Raw genomic sequence first — 23,415 nt, 5'->3', positions numbered from 1 at the left:
TTGATATTCAGTCGTTCAGGTTGACTAACCTGCCGATGAACATCCGAGTTTCCCTCTCCGGAAACCTCTGCACGTCGACACAATGTGTTATTTGTCCTATGTTGTCAATGTGTACAGGCATGTGGGTCTAATCTTACTCTATAGACGGTGCTCAGCGATTAAAAGTACCCTGCCCAGGGTCTTGTAACCATATGTGTCTAGAAAAACCAAAATCATATATTCAACTTGCCATGATCCTCAACCTCGTGCATAGTGATACCTATTGTAACAACTTGTCTGATAAATATGGACATGCTCAAGGCCTTTAATCCCGAAATGACTTGCTCGATTCACCAATTTCCATTGCCGCTAGGATATCTCTATTTAAGTGCGGTAATCACCGTTGATAGTCACATACTCATGACTGAAGTCACAGAACCAATAAACGGCATCCTCACCACCACACCCAGCAGCCCCCTGTTCACCACCACCAAGATCAACCTCGATCTCAAGATCCTCATTCTGCAAGATAGCAGCAGCCCGCTTCTCATCAACAGCCTCAGGCTCACCATTGACCAACAACTTCAGAACCTCACTCCCATCAACCGGACGGAAGCTGACAGAAGTCCGCTCAGGAAGAATGGTACCCTCAGCAACACCCTGCGTATAACCCACCGCACAAAGGATTCGGCCCCAGTTGGCATCCTTACCATAGAGAGCCGTCTTGACCAGTGGCGACCGCGCAATAGTCGAAGCAATCTGTCGCCCAGACTCATAGTCCGGGGAGTTTCGCACGCGCACAGTGACAAACTTGGTAGCGCCCTCGCCGTCCCGCACAACCAGCTGCGACAGCTGTTGCGCGAAATCAGTCACAACGCCCTGCAGCGCGGTGTAGTCAGCGCTGGCGGAAGCGCCCGGTGCACGCACAGTTTCGCCACCTGCGGCGCCGTTCGCCAACACAGCGATTGTGTCGTTCGTGCTGGTGTCGCCGTCAATGGAGATCGAGTTGAAGGATCGCGACACGGCGTGTTTCAGAATCGATTGCAGCGCCGCGGGCTCGACCGCTGCGTCAGTGCAGAGAACACCGAGCAGCGTCGCCATGTTGGGGTGGATCATGCCGGCGCCTTTGGTCATGCCTGCAAGGCTGTAGGTGCGGTCTGGGGATGAGGGGAGGGTGAAGGTGCGCGAGAGGAGCTTGGGGAAAGTGTCTGTTGTGCAGATTGCGCGGGCTGTGGTGAGCCAGGCTTCGTGGGTTGAGGCGAGGGTCGAGTGCGCTGTTGGGATGCGGTCGAGGATCTTGGTGATCGGGAGACTGGTGGGTGGTTTGTTTGGTTAGTTATGAAGATCCCCTGGATTTGGTTATGCAATTGAGAGGGTAGGAATGACCTACCGCTGTCCAATGACGCCAGTGCTCATCACTAGCGAGCTGTCGTTCTCAACACCGCTGCACTCATCTACTTTTCTTCCCATCTCCACGGCGTCCTCTAGGCCGCCCTTGCCGGTGACGGCATTGGCGCAGCCCGAGTTGATCACGACAGCGCGGATACCATTGCCTTTGCGGCTTTGCAGTGTCTTCCTGCTCACTTGCACTGGCGCAGCCTGGAACTTGTTGGTTGTGAATACGGCGGCGGCTGAGCATGGCGTATCGGAAGCAATCAGGGCCAGATCCGGGAAGCGAGTGTTGGAGGCTTTGACACCCACATGGGTGCCGGATACCTGAAAGCCCTTGGGATACGTGCCAGTCGTGGGGATGTAGCGCTGTTTGGAGGCCGGAATGGCCATGTCCAGCGGTGCGGAGTAGCATCGGACTTGGCCCTTGAGCATGCGGGCGAGGGAGGTGGCCATACTGGCGGATTGGGTTGTTGGAACCATCAGTGGTATCTAGGACAGTTGCTAGACTAGACACCAGCTCTTTATAAGGGGTGATTCTCTTGTGAGTCAAACGTGAGTCAAGGGAAAAAAAAGTAGCCGGTCTCGGGAGCTCCCCACTCGGCAACTAATTGCGCGGTATGAGTCCACCAATTGAGGTACTTTGCTTGGGATTTGATGATTTGGCTTAATTCTTGAACATTCTAGTGAATTGGAATGGAAAATTAACATATAGTCTGGTCTGTAGATTTGTTCACTAGACTTGCGCGACTTTTTTTACTCCCTGTGGTGTATAATTTGAATGGGAATTCCAGATGAATCTATGCAAAGGACAAAGACCACAGATGATGCGGGAATAAAGGTGAACCTGCGACAGTTGTGTTGGATTCAAGACAGCGTAGTTGATAATCGCCTATACCTGGAGACGCGGAGTCGGAGAAACCCATCCGCTCCAGTTTATTTCCTTCAAGTCGGGATCCAATGAAGCCCTGAATACTTTACATTCCAGTGTCAGACTTGCCGCTTCCTCAAATTACGAGATCTCGAATTTACCCTTGGAAACCCCTTGCTTCCTGACCCTTTGCACATTCTCCGGATCTCATGGTACTGTTGCTTTTCTTTCCCCATCGCGTCTACGTGACTGTAATCTGACTAAACCGTTATGAAGCGTAAGCTCTCAGACGCTGGCGACCATCCGCCTGTTTCCACACCAAAGCGACGGCGTACAGCCTTAGAACAATCCAATGGCGCCTCGAATGGCCTCGCGCCCAACGCACTCCCAAACGGCGATGCCTCCTACGAGCTTTCACCATCAGAACGGGATCAATCAACACCTAAAAAGACCAACGGTATATCCGCGACGCCATTACAACAGTCTGGCCTGAAAACACCTACGCATAAATCCAAGGCTCGTGGCTTGTTCGCCACGCCTACCAAGCCCAAGTCTGCAGTTGCAGCCACCCCGTCTCGAGTTAAGAACGCAGATCGGTCTGCACGGAAGAAGAGTGCGCGAGTACTATTCGAGCAGGACGAAGATGCAGCATGGGATGGGTCGGAACGACTAGCGGAAGAAATCTTACATGGAGATGAGCCGGATACAGAGAAAGCGGGCCAATCTCTAGCGGAGAGCATAGAACCTGAAGGCGCAGAAGAGGCTCCCGAAAAGGGAGTAAAACAACCAAAGCGTCGTGCAGGACGACCGAAAGGTGCAAGAAATAAGCGTTCCCCCACACCGGAAGGCGAGCTTCCTGCACACGAACGATACTTCTTCCAGAACCGCGCCGGACCTGTCAAGACATCAAATGCCACTCTCAACAAAGTACCGCTGTTAACGCATGAGGAATACTTCGAGAAGCTTGGACAATATGAGGACCCGTGCAAGGAAGAGAAGGAATACTTGCAATCCTTGCACCACCGATCTTTCCCGCAGTGGGCATTCGAGTTCGATGAAGGGTTCAACATCTGCCTGTATGGTTATGGCTCTAAGCGCAAGCTCATGGACGAATTCGCGGAGTGGAGCTACAACTACCGCTTATCAGCCACAACGACTCCAATCATTGTAATGGTCAATGGTTATACACCAGGCATCTCCATTCGATCAATCTTCGCGACAATCGTCACAGCCGTAATGGGTGACAATGCACCATCCAAGCTCGGTGCACAGCCAACCGAGGTCCTTGAGCTGCTACAATCCGCGCTCAAGTCACGAGAAGATCCCGTCACTGTTTTGATCAACTCTATTGACGCACCACCTCTCCGCCGCGCAGCCAACCAAGCGCTTCTCGCCCGTCTGGCTGCAACACCACGCATCCGTCTCCTTGTCACAGCCGATACCCCAAACTTCCCGGTCATGTGGGACATCAGTCTGCGTGATCAACTCAATTTCGTCTTCCATGACTGCACAACGTTCCTACCGTTCTCAGCGGAGGCCGACGTTGTCGAGGAGGTCAATGCTCTTCTTGGACGCAAGGGCCGCCGCGTTGGCGGGAAAGATGGCGTAGGCTTCGTGCTAAAGAGTCTTCCTGAGAATGCACGCAATCTGTATCGCCTCCTGCTAACAGAACTGATTACTTTACTGGACGACGGTCATCAGTCAGACGATGAAGGTGCGGCAGAGGGCGGCGGCAGGGCTGGCGATGAGACTGGCATCGAATTCCGCCTGCTTTACCAGAAGGCAACGGAAGAGTTTGTCGCTTCTTCGGAAATGATGTTCCGTACCCTGCTGAAGGAGTTCCACGACCACCAGATGATCACTTCGCGTATGGATGCGAGCGGAATGGAGATACTTGGTGTGCCACTGTCCCGCGATGAAATGGAAGGCGTGCTGGAGGATCTGGTGCTGGGGTAGCATAGATTGCTCCTTTCAATTGGTGTGGAATAGATCAAGACTCATGATACCCCCTGTACGAATGAACATTTTACCAAATTTAATGATGGTGCGCAATAGCTCAAATTCGGTCCTTGTCAATTGGCGAAATCCAACTTGGCATTGTTCAAAAATATGTACAGGTAGCGTTAGATTTTCGCCTAACCAAACAGATCAAGCCTAGAAATTCGCAAACGCCGCCATTGCCATCATAGCACCGAAGCTCATCTTGAACGGCCGTTTCTCACTCATCGCGCGACGCAAATCAACGTTCTTAACATACTTTTGAATCCGGTTGATCGGAAGAATATTGTATCCTTTGGACGCAGCGTACTATGTGAAGAACCATTAGCGTAACGTCACGACCATATGCAACCAGCTCGTAATTTCGGACACCGAAACACCAAGAAAAGCCAATGGAAAGTCCAGAGCCCTGGCAGAAGCTTATCCATACCTCAACAATAACAACTCCCATGCCCAAAATCACAACCAAAGCTTTCGAGAACGCTCTCAATCCAACCCCAGCAACAAGCCCCAATACACTCCCCAGACTAACCTGGCGCATAGTCTCCGCGTTCAACAGGCCATTCTGCCCGCGCGGGCTCTGCTTCTGTCCTGCTGACTCGGTAGACTTAACAGCCCATCCCGCATCATTGCTCACGCCTGTTCGCTGAGGTACGGCATATTCGCATTTCATTGGGGCAGCGCGGAAAGGTGACAAGGGGTGCATGGTTGCTGCGGAGAGACCGATGCCGACGCCGAGACCCAGTCGGAGGAGGGTGGCAGGTTGTTGAGTGAATAATCTGAAAGACATATTTGTTTATTTTGCTTGTCTCTCTTGCAATTGAGGGTGTTGGAAGGTCGGACTTGGAGAATTTTGGAGGTGAACTTCGGAGCTCCTTGGAGCCGATAAGGGGTATCATATCGGGTGACGTCATATATGAGCTCATCCATGGATGGATCCTGAAGGATTGAGGCTCTTTATTTTGAAGTTTGGGGTTTGGTTTTCTTAATTTAGTTTGATTTGACTTGTTATATTGATATGCTTGTGTATGCTATATTTGTACAAGTATAGACATCTGGGATGTACAGAATACATAGAACGCTAGATGAGGACATGGAGCAATGTAGTATCCGTGGACCCTCAATCGTACGTGTACGAAATGTGCCAGAAAGCTAGGTGCAGCTGCAGACTCGGGTCTATATAACTTCCAGAATATACTTCTGTAGCGATTTATGCTTAAAGCAAACAACTCTCCTGCCAAAATAGGATAAAGTTTAATAGCGATGACTCACTTCCGAAATTGGAATAGATGCTAAGAATCAATCTAATCCCCTCTAAATGCCTCTCTTCACCTACCACGCAATAGAATACTATCTCACCTACTAAATTAGGCAGTAACGTTAATAGGTCCAAGGCCAAAGCCTGAGACAATGTAACAAGATGACTAAAAGAAATCTTCCGAGGCACAAACCGTCCAAAGTTTCCAAGACTTCCAAGACTTCTATAGAGAGCAGGCGGTCTGTTCTTCACCGGCTGGATCCCCTCGGGAAACGGAAATAGTCGACCTTCCAAGGAACTGCGAGGGGCGCTGTGGCCTGAGGCAAGTAACTTTGGGGAAAAGTGTATTTCTAACTGACTCATTGGGCTATCTTCCTCTTCTTTTCCCTTTTTATTCTTATTCACTTCAATTCACTTCTGTTCATATTCCCATTCTTTCTTTTAGCTATCACATAATTCACAATGGCTGCTCCAAACGGAACCACCGGCAATGACTTCACTGTCAAGGCCGGTCTCGCCCAGATGCTGAAGGGTGGCGTTATTATGGACGTCGTCAATGCCGAGCAGGTAAGCTCCCTATGACGAGGAATCATTGCTTTCCAGTATGGAATACTGACAGACTCGACTACCAGGCCCGCATTGCCGAGGAAGCCGGTGCCGCTGCCGTCATGGCCCTCGAGCGTGTCCCCGCTGATATCCGCGTTGAGGGTGGCGTTGCGCGCATGTCCGACCCCAGCATGATCAAGGAGATCATGGAAGCCGTGACCATCCCCGTCATGGCCAAGGCCCGCATCGGACACTTCGTTGAATGCCAGGTATGTGACAATGACAATTATCTCCATGCGGGGGAGGGGTAGACAGTTAAATGGGAAAACCGGAGATCTCCCGGCGGTGGCGGGAAGGCAAAAAATGTATCTCAATATCACTAACAATCACTGATATACAGATCCTGGAAGCCATTGGCGTTGACTACATTGACGAATCCGAGGTCCTCACCCCCGCCGACGATGTCTACCACGTCACCAAGCACGGCTACAAGGTTCCCTTCGTCTGTGGCTGCCGCAACCTCGGCGAGGCACTGCGCCGCATTTCCGAAGGTGCTGCTATGATCCGCACTAAGGGTGAGGCTGGTACCGGCGATGTTGTCGAGGCCGTTAAGCACATGCGCACTGTCAACGCGCAGATCGCCCGTGCCCGTGGTATCCTTCTCGCTAGCCAGGACCCCGAGCCTGAGCTGCGTGCATTCGCCCGTGAGATCGAGGCCCCTTATGAGCTTGTTCGCCAGGCTGCTGAACTCGGCCGTCTGCCTGTTGTTAACTTCGCCGCTGGCGGTGTTGCCACCCCTGCCGACGCAGCGCTCATGATGCAGCTGGGCTGTGACGGTGTCTTTGTTGGCTCTGGTATCTTCAAGTCAGGTGATGCTAAGAAGCGTGCCCGCGCTATTGTTCAGGCTGTTACTCACTTCAAGGACCCCAAGGTCCTTGCCGAGGTTAGCCAGGGTCTTGGTGAGGCTATGGTTGGTATCAATGTGAAGCAATTGCCCGAGGCTGAGAAGTTGGCTGGCCGTGGCTGGTAGATATGCGTTTCTGTTTGTTTCAGCCTTGATCGTTTTTGTATCCTAAAAATTTGTTGTACATGAGCCATGAGTAGATGTCTAACGCGACAGATACATATTTGACACATTTCTCTTCTAATTATAATGCTTTTACGATGAAAGGCAATAGCATACTCTGTTGCATGGCATGTCAATGTTCGAATAAGACAATATACCCCATAAGAACAAGAAGATTTGAGAGACTCGCGCAAGAATACAATATGCATAACGTAGATTAAACTAATCCCGCTATTATCTGATAGGCTACCCGCACCGAGCCGTGGACGTATCACCGAGAGTCCGGGGGAGCCGCCAGCAAAGTCAAGATTGGCGTTTTTAGCCCAGAGAAACCAGCCAATCGGGGCTTCGGCTATCATCTTCACGGTACGGAGCCTTCCCCGTACTCTCCGCCAGCTGTCCACGGGAAATTACGGGAAATGTTGGGGTATATTATTTATGATCCCATTCGCGGAGAACAATAGTTTCATTGTCTGTTCTGCCACTCGACTTTTGTGTACCATGTTCAAATGGTATGTATTATCTACAACAATAGGTGGCGTATCTAGCTTCTGTGCTTAACGGCACAAGACATGAGTAATCCAATTCTAGATCCAGTTAGCTTGAGATGCAAAATGCTCGATATCTATTGAGTAACCCATATCTTGTGGTTAGGTTAACCCATCACACCATACCTGGACGAATGTATAGGTGCTAGTCTTAGTATTTCTGTGGGCCCCGCGGCTGAGCTACTCAACAATTTGATTTTAAAAACCTCAATTATGGCGCTCAGATGAATGTGAACAGGAACTCCAAATCAATATTAAATAAGCTGCACCACGCATGTCATGCAAATGGATATCTAAATGAACACCGACGTTGCAAGACCCATCAACTCCAATCATCAGGTCATGTACCAGCACCGCAAGCTCTACTACTGGGCATAATCGAAATTCATCCCACGGCATTTCAACCAGAAGGAACGTACAAGATCAAGAGACGGTTTGTGACCACCTCTAGCAATGGCAAGAGACTCTAAGAACCGCGACTTGTCTTGTGCCGATAGGAGTGGCACTTGTTGACCGTTTGCATCTGTGACCTGGGCATTCAAAGAGTCCAGCGCAGCCTTCAAAGCCGGGCGCGCCAATGCCATCTTTTTGAAAATCGTGCGTCGTAGAACATCAGTCAACGAGACCAAATCTGATCTTGCGCATCGACCTGCAATCTGCTGGATGATGGTGTAACACAAGCGTGGAATAAACTCTTGATGGACTGATTCAAGTATGTTCATTTCTTCTGGAGAACTGCCGCGCAAATCTATTAATGCAACCCAGAATGCAGAGGCAGAACGGAGAGGAAGTGGCTCAGGTCGCGTCAAGGCGTGAAGTGTGAAGTGAAGAAGCACAGCGAGGGGAGAGGACTCTGCGCTCAGGGTTGATTTTATGGGAGTAAACAAGATCCGATAATACTTTGGTAAAAGACGCGCTAGGAAATCGATTCCGGCATTAGCAGTCTCTGGGTCGTATACATCCGGATTCTGGAGCATCGAAGAGAAGAGCTGGGCAACATGATCAATGAGCGCCTCAGCTTCGCTGCGGATGTTCATTGCATGCCGAGCGTGAGATGCCAAAAATGACGAGGCGGTCGCCATAATAACATCTGTCCCAGAGATACCGAGGGGAAAACTTTTGATGAAGTCCACCGTCATGGAGGGCGGGAAGACAAAAAGTCCTGCCCGCTCAGTGTAGCCAGCTTTCAAAATGTCACAGGCTGCCTCAATGATGCTGCTATCCACAGGGAAGCCGACAACTAGAAGTCTCATGGACTCCATGATCAGGCGCTGAGCTTCGGCACCTGGTCCAGAGTTCCAGAATGATGGAGGGTAGGGGTTTCCTTCCTTGTTAAGCTCGACATCAATGACTTCGCTTTCTGATCGAAGACCTTTGCCGATACTTGCAATGCAGCTCAGCACAAGATGTCCACGTAGACGGCCAGATTCATGAGCAGGACCCGTGACCTCTTCCCGTGCCGTGTTAGCTTCCTGAACAAAGAAGCTGAGAATTCTCTCTAGTGTTTGTACTTTTTCCTGGTCACTAGGCAAGCTTTGAATGATGGTTGCAATTCCTTCCAAAACCTTAGGCATGGTGGAGACAGTCGCCGTCGGCTTGCTTCTGAACTGGTCCAGCTGATCTAAGAATGCAGGAAGATCTGACGTCAAAACGCGAGCACACGACTTTGAAAGTGTCAATATTGACCTGGAAGCCGCTTGTGCACATAGTTCAAAGTTAAGGGATTCGAAAAGAATGTTCAGAACACCCGGGAGTAATGAACTGTGACGCTCAAAGTATGATTCGTACTTTCCGAAGGAGTCCACCAGGGTCTGACGAGCCTTGAGTGGTATTCCAGTATCCCCACCTGCGCAGAGCCGGGCAAAGGCATCGCTGCCAAAGATGGCATCGAGACACTGGTCGGCGTGGCCATTCTCATCCACTGCTTCTGAGAGCTGAGCTATGCAGAACATGGCAGTCTCGAAATTACGCCAGTCCCGAGCTTCTAGGTGGGACGTTGCACTCCTCTGGAAGACAGTGACGAGATCAACACCGAGTACGGGATATGCTGAAAGTAAGTAATCACAGGCCTCATGACGGAAGGCACCGAATTCACTCCGCTCTTCCTCCCCCCAATCTTCCAAATCTTCAGACTTAGGATATAGTAATTTGCTGGAAAGACCCAAGACAACTTGGGCTAGGTGGGACTTCACCAATTCATACCTAGGACTGCCTTCCTCGAGTTGATCAGGGAGACTCTCTGCGATGTCGTTCCAAAACTCCAAGACGCGTGGGGTTCCGAGATCGTCAATGGAAGCATAGCCAGGAGTTTTAAATATACCGTGAACGAGAGTGAGGATCGCTGAATTTTGTGGTGTCATGGGGTCGCTGAAGACATCTAAGTGCAAATGTGAGACATATGCAATCAACAGGTCAACAAACGACATGCTTTCAGTCCCTGCTTCGCCACTCCTCACTGCGGCAATGTGGACTGTGACGATTGAATCGGCAATAATTTCAGAAATAAGCCATAATGAGTTGTTGTCAAAGGCCCAGCGCCGGCTTTCAAAGGCTTGGGTCAAAATAGCAGCTGCACTTTCACTCAAGCTGGGTATCCTCAATGTCTCAATGACGGTCTGGCCACATCGTACCGCCAAGGTATTGATATCTTCAGCAGAGGAGCGTTGACGATTTCCATGAACACCTAGCCATGTCTGCGAGGTGGGAGTCAAGTCAGCGATTGTGCTCTTTGACACACAAGTGACAGAGCTCGACATCAACTCACCTTCCATGAATTCATGGCTTCAGCCGCTAGTGCTACATCAACTGCTTCATCCCCTCCTGCCTTTGTATGCTGTTTGATCTCCTCTAGGACAAATTGAACCAGGAGCAGACCATCTTTAATGTTGTGTATGGCTCGCTGGATAGCGGAGGTATCTCCAGCCCCGTCCTGTGGTTCAGAGTCAAGTCGAAGAGCCTCCTCAGCGAGTGAGATTGAGAAAAATAGGAGTGCACCTGATCCACTCTTGCTCAACGCTGGCAGTATTCGCTCCTGAAAATCCACCGCTTGTGCTTGCTCTTCGGATACATATTCGCCGTGGACAAGGCTTGCCGCTAACTGCCAAATAGCTTGTTTCCATGGTGTGGTAGGGTGTTTGAAGATGGCAACCAAGCTTGAGGCAAGCTTTCTCACAACCATTGCTTGTTCACCATTGGTTACCAAAGCAACAAAGCGATTGATCAGGTGCTGCATGATCTCGGCAGCGGAATTTTGGTTAATTTCATTCCTAATGATATCCAATGTCAGCATTTGTTCATCATATAAGGATGAGATCGAAGTGATGTGGATCACAAAGATTGACCATACCATGAGACATTGATCTTCACTGTGAATGTGAGGGCCCCCATGAAACGATGATGGGCTGAGTGTTCGCTTTGCAGGAGTGAATCCGCAATTGCCCATGCATTTTCAGTCTTCTGAAGTTGTTGGAGGCGTGTTTGGATCTCATTAATTCTGGCGGGGTCCCGTTGGTTTGCAGGATTATAGAGCTCGGTGACCAACTGGTTCTTTGTTAGTCGTTGAATCTCAGAAGTGGAGATGGCATACATACAAGATGCGCTTCTGAGATTGACTCTCTGGCCCCAAGGCCCTCGTCAGACATCCATGTTGCCATTTTGTCTGAGTAGGCGTGTAGTTGTGAAAATGAAAATGAGAAGTGACATATACAAGCACGGGGGGGTATGACGGGCAGAATCTAGTGTTTGTATCACTTACCCAATCAGCATCAGAGCGGCTTCTAGAGCGGTATCCGCGGGGGCTCATCCACTGGTTTCCAGCACGTGACATGCTCACATTTGACTATACAAATGTTTTGAGGTCTTTGGCTCTCCTCCGTACAATATTACATGTTATACGCGAAAAATTCATTTTTCAGAGACTTTGTATCTCACTATGCCTGTGAAAGAGCATGTGGAATCTCTCACATCCACCGCCAAGGAACACGACTTCGCGCACCATGAACAAGAGCAACTCATTAAGACCAAATAACAGCTCCCACGTCCTGATGTCTCTGGAATGGGCCCTCTTGACCATTTGCAAAAATAAAATTTTAAGTTTGTTAAGATACATTGATGCACAAGTTCTTGTGAATGAATCCGTGCAAACATTATCGAAGTCTGATGAGGCGAGAGTCCATACAGCTATATCCAAGTTACAGGAATTAAAGGCCGGTGGCGTCATCCTAGCAGAGGGAACTTGACTTAGAAGACTAACTGAGCAAGCAGGTCAAACTTGTGTTCTCTACATATTGCTTCTACCAACAGCCCCCAGGCGGGTTCTATTGAAGAAGCTAGTACCACGAGGGCATGAAGCTTAGCCTAGGCTGTATAAAGAATTAGCACAATGGCATTATGTGACATCTAAAGCTAGATGAGATCAATTCCCACAAAGAAGCAAAATTGACATGGTGTTGGTTGTACATGTCTCGAAAGATCTTTGTGAGTATAGATAGTGCAAACATGACAACACAAGTGGGCCGTGGGTAGCCGTTCGGAGATCGCCCTATGGCCAAAAGCCTACCTGTAAAAGGCCACTTCAGAGTCCACACGACCTGCAGAATTAGCTTATCGTGCACTTATCTGATACCTTTGATCCCTGCTTCGCTTAGCTTCTTAAAGGCTAACAGGCCGAGGAACCTCTTGAAGTCCATGCCCCTCTCCCATCCAATTCGCCTTTGGACATCTTTGCGATCGCTGAGGCCCCTCTCCCGTCCAAGATACTTCTCCGTCTTTGGTCCACGCTACACAGTCGATATGGGGGCTGTGGATACTTCGGAACGCCTGTCGAAGCTGAGGCAGCTGATGCAGCAGCACAAGGTGGATGTTTACAGTATGACATCATATCTGTATCCCCATGCATTGTTTAACCTTCAGTTGTGCTTACCACCTTCGTATAGTTGTGCCCTCAGAAGACAGCCATCAATCCGAGTACATTGCGCCGTGTGATGCCCGCCGAGGTCAGCGACAACCCCCCTTCCGCTGCTTGCGCCAACAACTAACATTTCCATAGAATTCATTTCGGGATTCTCTGGCTCCGCCGGTACTGCAATCATCTCCTTGAGCAAAGCTGCGCTGTCCACCGATGGACGTTACTTTAACCAAGCCGCGAAAGAATTGGATAACAACTGGCAGCTGTTGAAGGGTGGAGTCGAGGGTGTGCCTACATGGCAGGAATGGTATGATATGACAGTCATATACAATGATCCGTATGGAAATTGATCTTGTTACTAGGACTACGGAAGAGGCTCAAGGAGGCAAGGCTGTGGGTGTTGACCCCTCCTTGATCACAGCGTGTGAGCATTGTTATTTTAGATGTGGGAGTGGATGGTGACGCTAATGTCCAATAGCTGGTGCACGAAAGTTGGCCGAGACCCTTAGAAAAAACGGTTCATCCCTCGTAGGGGTCCGGGAGAACTTGGTCGACTTGGTTTGGGGTAAGGAACGCCCCGCGCGTCCTAGCGAGAAAGTGCGCGTTCACCCCGAGAAGTATGCTGGCAAGTCATTCCAAGCGAAGGTGGCCGAGCTGCGGAAGGAACTTGAGTCAAAGAAGAGAGCTGGATTCATCATATGTAAGACTACCTTGCATATATCCTAGCCTGGTTGAGTGACTAATTTATCGCAGCTATGCTCGACGAGATTGCTTGGCTATTCAACCTGAGAGGAACCGAGTAAGAATAGCATTTTCACTGCGATGCATCATTGGTAATTGACTAACCCTGAGCAGTATTCCCTACAACCCCGTGTTTTTCTCTTATGTGGTCATCACGCCCACCACCGCTGAGATCTATATCGATGATGACAAGTTGACACCAGAGGTCAAGGCTCATTTGGGACAAGATGTTGTCGTCAAGCCATACGAATCCATCTTTGCTGATGCTCAAGCTCTGAGCATTAGAAGCCAGTCCGAAGGCGAGAATGCCGCCAAGTTCTTGTTATCAAACAAGGCTTCTTGGGCTCTTAGCCTCAGCCTTGGTGGCGAGGGTCAGGTCGAAGAGGCCCGCAGCCCGGTCGCGGATGCAAAGGCTGTCAAAAATGAAATCGAACTCGAAGGAATGCGGGCTTGCCATATCCGCGATGGTGCTGCCCTGACCGAGTACTTTGCTTGGCTTGAAAATGAACTCGTCAACAAGAAGACTGTCATGGACGAAGTTGATGGAGCCGACAAGTTAGAACAGATCCGCTCTAAGCATGATCTGTTCGCTGGTCTCTCCTTCGATACCATCTCGTCAACTGGGCCCAACGGTGCCGTCATTCACTATAGCCCCCAGAAGGGAAGTTGTTCTATCATCGACCCCAATGCAATTTATCTCTGCGACTCTGGTTGTCAGTACTTGGACGGAACGACCGACACCACGAGAACATTCCACTTCGGTGTCCCCACAGAGTTCGAGAAGCGTGCTTTCACATTGGTGTTGAAGGGAACCATTGGAATCGACATGGCGGTGTTCCCTAAGGGCACCAGTGGCTTTGCAATTGACGTGTTGGCGCGCCAGCACTTGTGGAAGGAAGGCTTGGACTACCTTCACGGAACAGGTCATGGCGTAGGCTCCTACTTGGTGAGTATTTGCGCTGATCCGACACCCCACACTTTGCTGACCTCTTTTCAGAATGTCCACGAGGGTCCTATTGGCATCGGCACTCGCGTCCAGTATACCGAGGTCCCCATCGCGGCCGGAAACGTTATCTCGGATGGTTTGTCTCTCATCCTCTACTTATTGCAGCTGGAACCTAATTTCTATGATAGAACCCGGATACTACGAGGACGGCAAATTTGGTATTCGAATTGAGAGTGAGTTGACCCCCTGTGACCAAAAAAGAAAAAGTACTAATCTCTCTCTTTGTAGACATCGTCATGGCTCGTGAAGTTAAAACCGCTCACAAGTTTGGTGACAAGCAATGGCTAGGCTTTGAGCATGTTACGATGACCCCTATTGGCCGCAACCTGATCGAGCCGTCTCTTCTGAGCGACGCTGAGCTTAAGTGGGTGAATGACTACCACGCCGAGATCTGGGCCAAGACAAAGCATTTCTTTGACGAGGACGACTTGACACGCTCATGGCTCGAGCGCGAGACCAAGCCCATCTCCAAATAAGTGATTCGTGGCCTTGATGGGTTGTGAGTTGATATCTGCTCCTACTGCTATTGATTAGACGGTATTATGTAGAACACAGCGTAGATGGATATACGCTATTTCACTGATGTCTAGGCATGGATAATCAAGAGTACATAAAAATAAAACCTCCAAGTAACTGTTAACAAAAAATCGACTCATGAAGGATATAATGAAGCCGTAAACTGACTGACAACTGGCCAGTGGAACGGAATGCGGGAAGCTCTGGTGGAGCATGACACTCCGCCCCGGGCTGTTTCAACACTTCCACCACGGCCTTGGTGAATTACTTTCAGCTCTCTGTATTTCAACTCAATAATGCTGGCAGCCCCTCGCCAATTGTTGCGCGCAAGTCATAGGACCTAAGACCGACCTGGCTAACGGGCTCCACGCCAGCCCCTTGTCACAGCCCACCCACACTTCGATACTGAGCCGGAACACCCCGTGGTTAGCGCGCATCATCTACAATGAGCGGCCAAAACAGCTATGGTAACGGGTATGGCTACTCCGGTCCCGGTCGGTACGACGGCAACGATGGGGGATACAGTGGAAACAGCAACCCTGGGGTAAACGGATACGGTGGACGGGGTGTCGCACCTCCAGGTGGAGGTGCACGTTCGGATCGCCGCCCCGGCGGATATGGTGGCTTCTACGCCGACTCCCCTCAACCGCAGGCTCTATCTCCAGGCCAATCTCCTGCGCCAAGCCAGTCGCCGGAGCGGCGGCGCGATCGAACGAACCGGGACTGGCAGCAACCCTCTCCGCAACCGTCTTCGAACTCCTCTCCACATCCTCCACCAAATCCCTCTTCCCACCCCTCCTCGCAAGCCTCTTCGCATCCCTCGTCGCGGTCACGCACAAGGAACCAAGAACCAGACAGAAAGTATCAGGAAGAACGGCCCAGAGATGCAAATCGGTACGCGGAAGATAGGGATCACAGAGATCAACGGGACCCGAGAGATCAAAGAGACCCGAGAGGCCAAAGGGACGCGAGAGAAAGGAACCAGAGGAATGCGTCGCCTGTGGCTATGAGGAGTAATAGCTCTGGGGAGGCACAGGCTATTGAAAGTATGTCTTTTTCTTTTGCCTAGCCTGGGTTAACAGCTAACGTAGTTACTTTCTACAGCGATTCTTCAGTCTATTCAGCGGGACTGGGACTTCATGACCGATGCCGAGTGTATCCCTGTACATGTTGCTCTGAGTTTGATGGACACAAGTACGTTGGGCAAAGCAGACCGTGAGCCGGACTTTTTGCACATGTACAATGACATCCAGAAGACATTGAAGGCAATTGTCAATGGTAGGTCCTCTTTATAGTGATTAGGGCAGGCATATGCTGAACTTCCATGTCATAGAACATCATCAGGGATTCAACAGTTCTATTGGAACATACCACAAAATCCAATCCAATATATCTTCCTCGCAAAGTCGAGTGCGCAGCCTGAGAAATGCCCTGGACCAGGCCAAATCCGGACTAATATCGACGAAGCCCGAGTTGAAAGGGCTGGCAACGTCCTCTCAAAACTACGATGACATCGTACAGCTGTTTACTCAGATTGAGGAAATCCAATCTCTTCCCGAGAAATTGGAATCTCAGATTTCAGACAAGCGCTTCCTCGCAGCCGTGGATGTGCTTCACACTGGTCTCCGGGTTCTACGCCGTTCGGAGCTGGAGAACATCGGTGCTTTATCCGATATTCGCGCTTACTTCATAAACCAGGAAACGTCGCTCACAGACATCCTAATCGAGGAGTTGCACGACCATTTATACCTGAAATCACCCTATTGTTCAGACCGATGGAAACCACCGACATCTGATGACAAAGATGAGGTGCATACGTCCAATTGGTCCGGTAGTCGCTCCTGGGAACGGCCTGTTTATAGTTTCCTGGCCAAATTCGATCCGCTGACGCCTATGGTCGAAGATGCCTCTCGGAACCCGGAGGCTGACACGTTCTCCTACATTCAGTTGTTGATCGAAGCGCTGAATAAGATGGGTCATCTCGACGTCGCGGTTCATAGGATTGAGCAGCGTCTTCCGGTCGAACTGTTTGCTGTGGTGGATAAGACGAACGCAGAAGTTGATACTCGCTATCCTGCACCAACCAAGAGCTTCTCGGCCCAGGACAACTACAAACAGTCCAGTCTTCCCACCGAGATTATTGAAAAACGGGGCCATGTCCTTTCTGAGTTCCTGTGGGCACTATATGCCAAGTTTGAGGCAATTGCGGAAGGCCACCGGATTCTTCACGATGTTGTTGCAGCTATTGTGGAGCGAGAAGGTCTCATTAAAAGCGAGACGCTTTCCGGTGGGTTCAAGGAGCTGTGGAAGCTTCTACAAAGCGAGGTAAGGCGCCAATACCTCTGGATGGCATCACGAGTATTAATTTGTTTCAGATACGATCTCTCATGCACGACTATCTTGCAACCGATGGCGACTCTTCTGTTCGATCTAGAGCAGAAGAGACTGACTCTCGACGCCACCTATACACCGGCAACCGCGATAAGAATAAGGTAAGGAGATTACTTCTTTCCATTATTATCAAAAGCTGACCCTTCATGTCGTAGAAAATGTTTAAATTATCTGATATCGAGCATAATTCCGAGATGAAAGCTGAGCAAGACGAACTGGATGAAATTCTCAAGTCCTCAGTCCCAGGACTTGTTTCTAAGTCAAGGCAAAAGACCGCCACAAATGATACTGCACAATCCCATAAGGGCAACTCAGGGACAGGGCATAAGATCTTACTTGAACCAAGTGTCTTCAATATGGGGATCCTGCTTCCTCCATCTTTATCCTTCATTCAGCGGCTCAAGGATATTGTTCCTGTTGACTCGGATATTCCAATGGGCACTTTGACATCCTTTTTGGATGACTTCATGGTCAATGTCTTCCTGCCCCAATTGGATGAAACAGTGACGGATCTCTGCACGCTCAGCTTCATTTCTGCAGATGCCTTTACAGAGGACCCCCATTGGGCCAAGTCCTCTCCTCGGCCTATTTTCAGGGGAACGGTGAAATTCATGTCCATTGTTCGGGAATTTAGCAAAATGTTGTCGAGTATTCCACACGATCAAGCATTTACCCAGCTTCTTATTGACCAGATTGTGACTTATTATGACAAGTGCTGTGGATGGTACAAAGCAATGGTCACGAAAGTCTCTGCGCGGAATCGTGGGGGCGAAGTCCAGCTGAAAGCTGCGGCTTCGTTTGCTGACTCAGGCGACATCTATGATGTTGTAGATGAACTGTGGAAAGGTGCTGGGGACAAGAAACAGACCTTGATCGATACTGAAATCGACCTTCTTCTCAAGCGAACAGGGGAAGTGCCTCTGGAGCCTTACGACATCATATCTGACCCGAAAACCGTCATTTCACTTTCGCTCTTGTACAACAGCATGCAATGGCTTGCAAGTCATCTCGCGAAAATCCGACTCGTGGTTGAGCAAACCGTGGATGAGGAATCATCCAGCTTGACTGCAAGTGGCCGACCGTCTCGTAGATGGACTCTGTTCGGGTCCATGAAGCCTAATCGCGATAGCCTCAATAGCCCGGTGCATTTGCCACTCAACCACGAGACTGTTGTTGCTTTCGATGGGACGCTCCAATCATTACACCGGCTCGGGGCGACTGCGATTCTGACACTGCATATTGACATTCGCTGTGGTATCATCCACATGTTGAGGAAAACAATGTCCGGGCCAAATCCTCCTAACTTGCGGAATTCCGAGCCCATCACTCCATCCCCTAACACAACGGACAACTGGTGGCACATTATCATGAACCAGCCAACCGCTGCATCGCCCACTGTCCTCGCACTTAACAATGACCTCATCGCATTCGACACCAACATCTCGACATATCTGGGATCTGTTGAGCGCTGGTTCATCACGTCGGGCCTGGCACGGTTTATCGACCGGGTATTCGTTGCCTGCACCCAGTATATCGGGGCCATGAATGAGAATGGCGCGCTACGACTACAGCTGGATGTGCTTGTTCTCCAACAAAATTTGAAGAACATAATCATCGATCCAGCTGGTGATACGGATTCAACTACAGATTTACACGCGCAGGCTGCTCAAGAAGTCGTCGCCCTACCACGCAGCGCCAAGTTCCTGGACTGGTTCCTCGAGGGCGCCGAGAAGACTCTGGAATATGCCAAGGAAGAGAAGGAGGCTTTTGCATCTCATGGCGACAAAGCCTTGGCTGCTGGTAATGGCGAGCCATTTACCTACGATGAGCTACGTGTTCTCGTCGAGCTCTGCTTTTCCGAAATTCTGCGTGGTCCACGGGGGGCGGAGAGCCGAGAAGAATTCATGTCGGCGAAAAAGGCCAGTGCAGATGCGCTACTGGGATTGAACGAGATTATGTGGGATGCTCGATAGCCGTTTAACACAGCTCATTTTATCTTGACTCACTGTCATTTCCTCTTTTTCCTCATTTTTTTTTCCTCTTTAATTTAAACAACCTCCACTAGCCTAACCCGGTCTAGTATAATGGATCACACTCCCTTTTCGGCTTCTCCGAAGCATTTATACTGGCTAACCATCGACGCCATGTTTCACCTTTTGAGGTGTAGTTCTTACTATGAAATGAGTTACTTGCATAAGGAGATGAGCATTTTAGGCCAAGGTTTATATATCTCTCATCGCATGTTTTTTTTTCTCCTTCCCTCTTCATACCTTCTTTTGCTTCCTTTAACCTCCTGTCTGGAACAGTAACTCTTTCGAATCTGGCATTCGTTACCCAGACGTCCATTCTTTTACAGTGCACCTGCACGTCCGATCATTTCCAGTCAATCTGTGACTTATATTCATCCATTCGATATTTGATATTGACCACTTTGCTTCCCAACCTCCTTCATTCTTTCGATCTATAAATCCAACAATGAAGTATCTTCGTCTGGCCTCCGTGGCCACTCTTATCAGTGCCGCTACTGTCTCCGCTGGTCCATTGGGCATCCGCGAAAATGACGGATTCTGCCCCAAGGGCTACACTATGAGCGTCTACTACAAGACCATCTATGCATCTGCCACCTCTGTGCAGTCTACGGTTTCTTCGTCGTCTACTACAGCTGCTGTCGTGTCTCAAACCACCGCTGCACCCGCAGTGACTACATCGACTACTGCCATCGTCGTGGAGTCTACAACTTCCGTCCCAGCTGCCCAAATCGAGACTACAACCTCTTCAGCCCCTGCTGCCGAGACCACTGCTGCCGAGACCAACATTGTGAAGACTGATCCAGTTGTGGTTATTCCCCCCACTTCACTTGCGACTCTCCCTGTCGAACCCACTGCTGTTCCAGTTGTGAAAGCTCCCGTCGAACAGACTACCAAGGCCCCCGTCGAACAGACTACCAAGGCCCCCGTCGAACAGACCACCAAGGCTACCGTCGAAGCTCCCAGCACATCTACCAAATCTTCTACTTCCTCCTCTTCCACCAAATCTGCATCTACCAGCCCCTCCAACGGAAACGCCGGCAAAGCCACCTTCTACGGCGGCAATGTCGGCGGCGGAACATGTTCGTTCTCCGGATACACCCTCCCAAGCCACCTCTTTGGTGCAGCCCTCTCTCTCCAGCGATGGGACGATGCAGCCAACTGCGGCGCCTGTGTATCCGTCACCGGACCCAATGGTAACTCCATCAAAGCAATGGTAAGTCAATCTCCCCTCCTTTCTCTTTTATTTTCCATCCCTGGCCAGTTCTGACCCAATCCAGATCGTCGATCAATGCCCCGAATGCGAAAGCAACCATCTCGACCTCTTCCAGAATGCCTTCGCCGAGCTCTCAGACATCTCCGCCGGCATCATCCAGACCACCTGGTCATATGTGTCTTGCGACCTGGACGGACCCCTGAAGCTCAAGAACAAGGAGGGCACATCCGCCTACTGGTTCTCGATGCAGGTTGTCAATGCCAACGAGCCTGTCACTTCGTTGGAGGTTAGCACTGATGGCGGTAGCACATGGCAGGGCACCACCCGCCAGTACTACAACTTCTTCGAGAACCCTGCTGGATTCGGTACTAGCACTGTGGATGTGCGTATTACCGGTGCTAGTGGCAAGACCGTTGTTGTGAAGAACGTCGGTGTTGGGTCTGGCAATGAGGTTACTGCCAAGTCTAACTTGTAAATTTGGGGTTGAGCGGAAGTATTGTATGTTTATTTTCTTCTGTTGATATATTCTTTCCTGGGGTGGTTTGGTGAGGGGATTCCTGAGTTAAGAGGTTATCTAGTCCGTTGCAATCTATAGCAACGTCAATTTACAAGGTCTCATTCTCTCTTTGAAACATATAGCTCATTTGCTCTCTATCGTAAAGTCGTGCTCTAGCTGATAAGGACTCCGTTGTATGTATCACAACCCAGATAGGCCGTGATCCAAGACGCTAACGGATCGGTCCTCCTGCCATGTATGTTGTCTGCACATATCACATCTGGCAGACAATTTACTGTGTCTTCACTTCACCGTCGGCCTCGACGTTCTCGACATGTGGGTGTGAGTCCAGGCTATGAACCGAGTCCTCGGGGAAAGTAACACTGTGAACATGAAGACCAAGAATTAGCCACCTGGCGCTGCAACGAGTGTCGAAGTAACTCACGAAAAGCCCTTGATCAACGAATACTCGTGTCCGATAGAGCCACCTTGTTCTGTGGCCTTATCCTTGACGCTTAAAAACAATATATTAGCATATTTTACCTCAAAGATCAGCGTGAGGTGCATACGCCTGAACCTGGTCGTCGGTTGCGTCTGGCTTGCATGTGATCTCCGAAGGGTTAGCAAGATGTACATGGTCATGTATTATTTACTCACAATATAAGAAGGCATGGTTGAATATAGAAATGTATATAGAGATGTATAGGAAACCAGAAAGAGATCGGATTAAATAGAAGAGTTGGATTTTCGAGTTGACATCATAGAGGGGTAGCCTAAGCTGATCAGGGCTGTGTCGGGATTTGACCTCAGTGGCTTATGGCACTGATAACTATGACGCCTTGGGGGATGTGGTCGATCTTTATTTGAGGGCATAGCTGCCTACTATATACCCAAAATATCCTGTTTAGCCTATCACACTAAGGAAACCGAAATCTTGTCACATTTTCTGTATCCAACAAGCGGAGGAAATGGTATAGGTCAGGGGTCCTATAAAAATCGACATGTGAAAATACATCTATGACACGATTCTACAAGGACAAGTGTAGGGAGAAGTGTAATAAAAGAGTTCGAAAAAAAAAGGACTTAACAACCCACAGCTCCATCCCAAGGCAAAACCCATCCCAGCCGTAGATTCGCCAGCCCACAATCCATTAATGATGAAATAGAAGAAGAAAAAAAAGAAATAAAGAACAAAGCCCGAGTAGCGTACAACGACCGTAAATGTGTGTGAGCAGAGAATGATCAAAGGAGATAGGCAACAACACAAGAGAAGATTGCACAAACAAGTCGAAAGGGCAAGCTAATGGGGAATGTAACACTTAGAGTGCTAGGGGTAGACTGCATTGTGGGGAGACGAGGGTAATAAGAAGTTCATGGTGAGGGTTACATCGATTGGAGGAAACATGGTAGTAAGAAAAGATATCTGGTAACAGCAGCACAGCAGATTTGAAAAACAGAGAGATGAGGGTATGTTCAAGTCTTGACCTCCGGAACGCAACAAGTCGTAGCACATGAAGAAGAATAAGGATGACGAGCCTAATCCATCTCCAGTGACTCTAGCTCTTTGGACTCCTCATAGTCATCAAAGTCCAGGCCGGCATCCCGGCAACGCGACAGCCACTTGAGGGCAATGTTGTTGCGCCGGGCGACCTCACCTTTAAGCTTCGAGTTCGAGCCGCTGATCTCGGCGATAGCATGATTAGCAGTCAGACTGTGTTTCTCAAATTGCTCGTCGATGTTCTTCTTCTCCTCTTGCAGCTGCAGGATATATTCAATGGCACGTTGGAGGATGGCACCCTTGTTCTTATCGCAATTCGGCACAAGACGAGCAATCTGGTTGATACCTTCGTTAATAGCTTCGCGGCGGCGACGTTCAACTAGTGGAAGGGGTCAGTATAGCACAAACGCGATCAGACATGTGATTCTTACCTTCTTTGTGATTGTTCTTGCGAATTTGGTGCCATTCGGGTGAACCAACGGTAGGCTTCTGGTTCATACTCTGAGCCTCGCGCGCAGCATAGACGGCAGCGGCAGTCGAATTGTGGTTGTGGCCACCGCCCATGGGGGCCTGATTCATCTCATCGCCAAAGGACAGTCCTTGGGTGAGGTTGCTTGCATCGAAACCGGAGTCGGGAGGAGGGGGGTACTTGTGTTGAGGAGTGTGTGCAGCCAAGGCGGCTTTGGCATTCGCGGTCAACGCGTTATCGTCAGACAGGCCGTTCTGCGGACCAACATGTTGAAGAATTTGCTGATCAATGTTGAGTTCCGCCCCGGTGTTGGGAAGTCCGTGGTCATAGTTTCCGAGACCTCCATGGCCAAAGTTGTGCTGGTTATCCATGCTGCCGTTGCTTCCGTGGGAAGAGCGGTTGAGGCGCTGCGGGTCGGGACCTAGATCCTCGGAGCCATCTCGCTTGCGCTTGTGCGAGCCAGTATCTGGGCTATTCATAGTGGGATCAGACAT

General features: G+C 49.8%; 10 protein-coding genes across 10 annotated transcripts; 5 read left to right on the top strand and 5 right to left on the bottom strand.

Annotated features, from left to right (window-relative positions):
• Nucleotides 1-363: 363 nt before the first annotated feature.
• On the bottom strand, nt 364-1,824 carry N7500_006967 (bifunctional ornithine acetyltransferase/N-acetylglutamate synthase; the record flags this gene model as incomplete). The annotated part of the gene is made up of 2 exons (XM_056678111.1): nt 364-1,291; nt 1,370-1,824. The coding sequence occupies 2 exons, from the start codon at nt 1,822-1,824 to the stop codon at nt 364-366; spliced, it is 1,383 nt and encodes a 460-aa protein (XP_056533111.1).
• Nucleotides 1,825-2,509: 685 nt separating this feature from the next.
• Nucleotides 2,510-4,195, top strand: N7500_006966 (origin recognition complex subunit 2; the record flags this gene model as incomplete). Its single annotated transcript, XM_056678110.1, has 1 exon — nt 2,510-4,195. The coding sequence occupies one exon, from the start codon at nt 2,510-2,512 to the stop codon at nt 4,193-4,195; it is 1,686 nt and encodes a 561-aa protein (XP_056533110.1).
• A 198-nt stretch (nt 4,196-4,393) lies between these two features.
• On the bottom strand, nt 4,394-5,027 carry N7500_006965 (uncharacterized protein; the record flags this gene model as incomplete). Its single annotated transcript, XM_056678109.1, has 2 exons — nt 4,394-4,546; nt 4,668-5,027. The coding sequence occupies 2 exons, from the start codon at nt 5,025-5,027 to the stop codon at nt 4,394-4,396; spliced, it is 513 nt and encodes a 170-aa protein (XP_056533109.1).
• A 930-nt stretch (nt 5,028-5,957) lies between these two features.
• Nucleotides 5,958-7,071, top strand: N7500_006964 (pyridoxal 5'-phosphate synthase subunit PdxS; the record flags this gene model as incomplete). Its single annotated transcript, XM_056678108.1, has 3 exons — nt 5,958-6,062; nt 6,128-6,310; nt 6,442-7,071. 3 exons carry the CDS (start codon nt 5,958-5,960, stop codon nt 7,069-7,071), a joined length of 918 nt encoding a protein of 305 aa, XP_056533108.1.
• A 949-nt stretch (nt 7,072-8,020) lies between these two features.
• N7500_006963 (putative importin 13) lies at nt 8,021-11,308 on the bottom strand (the record flags this gene model as incomplete). Its single annotated transcript, XM_056678107.1, has 4 exons — nt 8,021-10,348; nt 10,420-10,921; nt 11,002-11,195; nt 11,246-11,308. 4 exons carry the CDS (start codon nt 11,306-11,308, stop codon nt 8,021-8,023), a joined length of 3,087 nt encoding a protein of 1,028 aa, XP_056533107.1.
• A 1,033-nt stretch (nt 11,309-12,341) lies between these two features.
• ampp (aminopeptidase P) lies at nt 12,342-14,784 on the top strand (the record flags this gene model as incomplete). The annotated part of the gene is made up of 10 exons (XM_056678106.1): nt 12,342-12,522; nt 12,590-12,649; nt 12,703-12,868; nt 12,924-12,985; nt 13,040-13,261; nt 13,315-13,360; nt 13,417-14,248; nt 14,300-14,384; nt 14,437-14,481; nt 14,537-14,784. The coding sequence occupies 10 exons, from the start codon at nt 12,342-12,344 to the stop codon at nt 14,782-14,784; spliced, it is 1,947 nt and encodes a 648-aa protein (XP_056533106.1).
• Nucleotides 14,785-15,269: 485 nt separating this feature from the next.
• On the top strand, nt 15,270-19,188 carry N7500_006961 (exocyst subunit SEC8; the record flags this gene model as incomplete). The annotated part of the gene is made up of 5 exons (XM_056678105.1): nt 15,270-15,870; nt 15,929-16,102; nt 16,158-17,149; nt 17,200-17,316; nt 17,371-19,188. 5 exons carry the CDS (start codon nt 15,270-15,272, stop codon nt 19,186-19,188), a joined length of 3,702 nt encoding a protein of 1,233 aa, XP_056533105.1.
• A 502-nt stretch (nt 19,189-19,690) lies between these two features.
• On the top strand, nt 19,691-20,933 carry N7500_006960 (putative extracellular cellulase CelA/allergen Asp F7-like; the record flags this gene model as incomplete). Its single annotated transcript, XM_056678104.1, has 2 exons — nt 19,691-20,458; nt 20,523-20,933. The coding sequence occupies 2 exons, from the start codon at nt 19,691-19,693 to the stop codon at nt 20,931-20,933; spliced, it is 1,179 nt and encodes a 392-aa protein (XP_056533104.1).
• Nucleotides 20,934-21,246: 313 nt separating this feature from the next.
• On the bottom strand, nt 21,247-21,626 carry N7500_006959 (uncharacterized protein; the record flags this gene model as incomplete). Its single annotated transcript, XM_056678103.1, has 4 exons — nt 21,247-21,337; nt 21,400-21,468; nt 21,524-21,564; nt 21,612-21,626. The coding sequence occupies 4 exons, from the start codon at nt 21,624-21,626 to the stop codon at nt 21,247-21,249; spliced, it is 216 nt and encodes a 71-aa protein (XP_056533103.1).
• Nucleotides 21,627-22,490: 864 nt separating this feature from the next.
• N7500_006958 (basic helix-loop-helix domain-containing protein) lies at nt 22,491-23,415 on the bottom strand (the record flags this gene model as incomplete). The annotated part of the gene is made up of 2 exons (XM_056678102.1): nt 22,491-22,831; nt 22,884-23,415. 2 exons carry the CDS (start codon nt 23,413-23,415, stop codon nt 22,491-22,493), a joined length of 873 nt encoding a protein of 290 aa, XP_056533102.1.

The sequence above is a fragment of the Penicillium coprophilum genome (assembly GCF_028826855.1).
Source record: "Penicillium coprophilum strain IBT 35676 chromosome Unknown utg000004l_segment0_segment0, whole genome shotgun sequence".
Taxonomy (NCBI): Eukaryota; Fungi; Ascomycota; class Eurotiomycetes; order Eurotiales; family Aspergillaceae; genus Penicillium; species Penicillium coprophilum.
This window is presented reverse-complemented; position numbering and strand designations above follow the sequence as displayed.